This window comes from Selaginella moellendorffii, unplaced genomic scaffold (assembly GCF_000143415.4).
Source record: "Selaginella moellendorffii unplaced genomic scaffold, v1.0 SELMOscaffold_77, whole genome shotgun sequence".
Lineage (NCBI taxonomy): Eukaryota > Viridiplantae > Streptophyta > Lycopodiopsida > Selaginellales > Selaginellaceae > Selaginella > Selaginella moellendorffii.
In genome coordinates, this window is record NW_003314338.1 from 838,771 (window position 1) to 841,019 (window position 2,249).

General features: G+C 51.4%; 1 protein-coding gene across 1 annotated transcript in view; it reads left to right on the top strand.

Moving 5' to 3' along the window:
• Positions 1 to 896: 896 nt before the first annotated feature.
• The window catches only part of LOC9642485 (GDSL esterase/lipase At4g01130), a 4,013-nt gene continuing 2,660 nt past the window's right edge, over positions 897 to 2,249 (top strand). Inside the window, exons 1-5 of the mRNA XM_024660760.1 lie at positions 897 to 1,208; positions 1,270 to 1,473; positions 1,531 to 1,703; positions 1,757 to 2,039; positions 2,105 to 2,240. Coding sequence (XP_024516528.1) covers positions 956 to 1,208; positions 1,270 to 1,473; positions 1,531 to 1,703; positions 1,757 to 2,039; positions 2,105 to 2,240 — 1,049 coding nt within the window. The 5' untranslated portion in view covers positions 897 to 955. The remainder of the gene's footprint in view (positions 1,209 to 1,269; positions 1,474 to 1,530; positions 1,704 to 1,756; positions 2,040 to 2,104; positions 2,241 to 2,249) is intronic.

Sequence of the window (2,249 nt, forward strand, 5' to 3'; positions counted from 1 at the left end):
CTGGGTTGCGCTCTCGCCATGCAGCTCTTTCAGTATTCTCTAGTTAGAAGCGAGGGGGAAATTTAACCTGTGCCAGAGAAGTTCGTAAGCAAGGCAAATCCCAGTCTCCTGCTCAACCAGACCAAAGCATAAGCAAAAACTCTTTGAGAAAAAAAAGAGAGTAGGAAACCTGGCATTTGCTTTGAGATCGTTTCCTTGAATTTGTCGGAACAAGGGAGCGGACTTTGTTCCCTCACCATGCACCTGACAAAGAAGAAAAAATCGATCTCGTGCCGAGGAATGATCCAAAAAGAACCTTTTCGAAGGGTTGACACTCACGAACGTCAATAAGAACAGCGTCACCGCTCTTCATCATCTTGTATGCTTCATCGCAATCGAGGCTCACCAGATTTCTCTCTGTTAGCTTTCGATGAATTTCTACAAAAGAAAGACATAGAACAAGAGAATCAATCGCTCGAAATTTCATAGCACTCACCAATCCAAGCAGTGTACTTGAATGCGTCGTCAAACAGGGATCCAACGTAGCCATTCCGGGCGGCGACATCGGCCTTGAGCTTGTTGAGCTTGGCCTCCATCGTGTTTTGCGACACGAATTTGTCGTAGAACCATCCCCGGCTGCTACTGACCTTGTTCGCCACGGGATCGCCATCGCGATCGCTTGCCCTAGCGCGTGTCCCCAAAACCTGATTTCGAGAAGGAAGAACTAGCGCTCGACTAGAAGAAAGCAATGGAGCCATTCATTTCACTCACTGGCGGAATATGCTAATTTTGAAAAATCTTCCAACAGAATATACTATTGTGGCGTGCTGGCAGAATATGCTGCAGACTTGACGGAATGTGTGTTAAGCTTATGGGGTAGAACCCTAAACATTCTCTTCGGGAAAAATGGCGGGATAGAGGAGCTGCGCAGCGACGCGCCTTGGATCGGCTGAAATATCCAAGATCATCCGCGGCGATGAGGTTTCCATCGCTTGTCTTGCTCGTGTTGTGCGGCATTTTGGCGCAGGGGCAACGCGACGACAACGGCGGCCACAGGTGCTTCCCAGCGATCTTCGGCTTTGGCGACGATTGGGGCGATGTCGGGAACCTCCAGGCGCTGTATCCGGCGGATCTTGAGAAGCTGGAGGACGAGGCGCCCTACGGGATGTCCTACTTCAAGAAGCCCGCGCGGCGGCTCTCGGATGGGCGCTTGATGCTGGATTTCGTCGGTAATATCGCTCTCCTTGCCCATTCTTGCTCGAATCTCATCTTCTTTTGGGCGATCCGCAGCTCAGGCGCTGGGAATGCCCCTTCTTTCGTCCTACGCTGTGGGGGTTGTTTCGAATTTGCAGCACGGCATCAGCTTTGCCGTTGCCGGGAGCACTGCGAGCTCGATTGGTTTGCAGCAGAACCCGTATCATCTCATGATTCAGATCCAGTGGCTCCAGAAGCTCGAGTCGGACGTGAGAGATGCTCTTGGGAATCAATCTCTTGGTAACTTGGCTCTTCCTTTTTGTTTCTACTTGCTTTTTCACTCCCGATTTTTTCCAGCTAAGACCACCGAGACTTTGCCTAACGAGCAGTCGTTCCAGGAGGGTCTCTACATGATTTCTACCGGGCAGAACGACTACAGATACGCATTCTTCCGCGATAACAGAACGGTTCGTGAAGTGGAGCGCACTGTAATCCCCTACGTCGTGGAGAACATCACAGCCACTGTTTTGGTAAGTTTTCCTCTAGACTGGCGTGTTTAACTTCACCAATTTTCCTCGTATAGTTCCTCTCGACGACTTTCAGAGCGGCCAACTTCATGGTCTTCAATCTTCCACCTCTGGGATGCTCGCCCGAGTTCCTGACCAGCTTTGCCAGCACGGATCCCAATGACTACGACACCATGGGCTGCCTCATCGACTACAACCGGATCACAGTTCTTCACAACGAGCGTCTCAGGGTCACCTTAGACGTGCTGCGAGCCAGCTTTCGGGACTCCGTCCGGAGGCTCATCTACGTCGACATGGCCGCCATGGTGACTGGCGTCGTATACGATCCTGAATCCAGAGGTATGTCCTTCCAGTCTTGCTTATTTCTCTTCTCTAGTTACGAAGCGTTCCTGCTTTGCTTCCAGGCTTTCAGAACGGACTAGAAGCTTGTTGTGGGACTGGAAAGCCATACAACTACGATCCGCGATGTTCCTGTGTAACGCAGCGAGTGATCCGCGGCAGGAACTTGACCGCTCGTGCCTGTTCTAATCCGAGCACTACGTGAGCTGG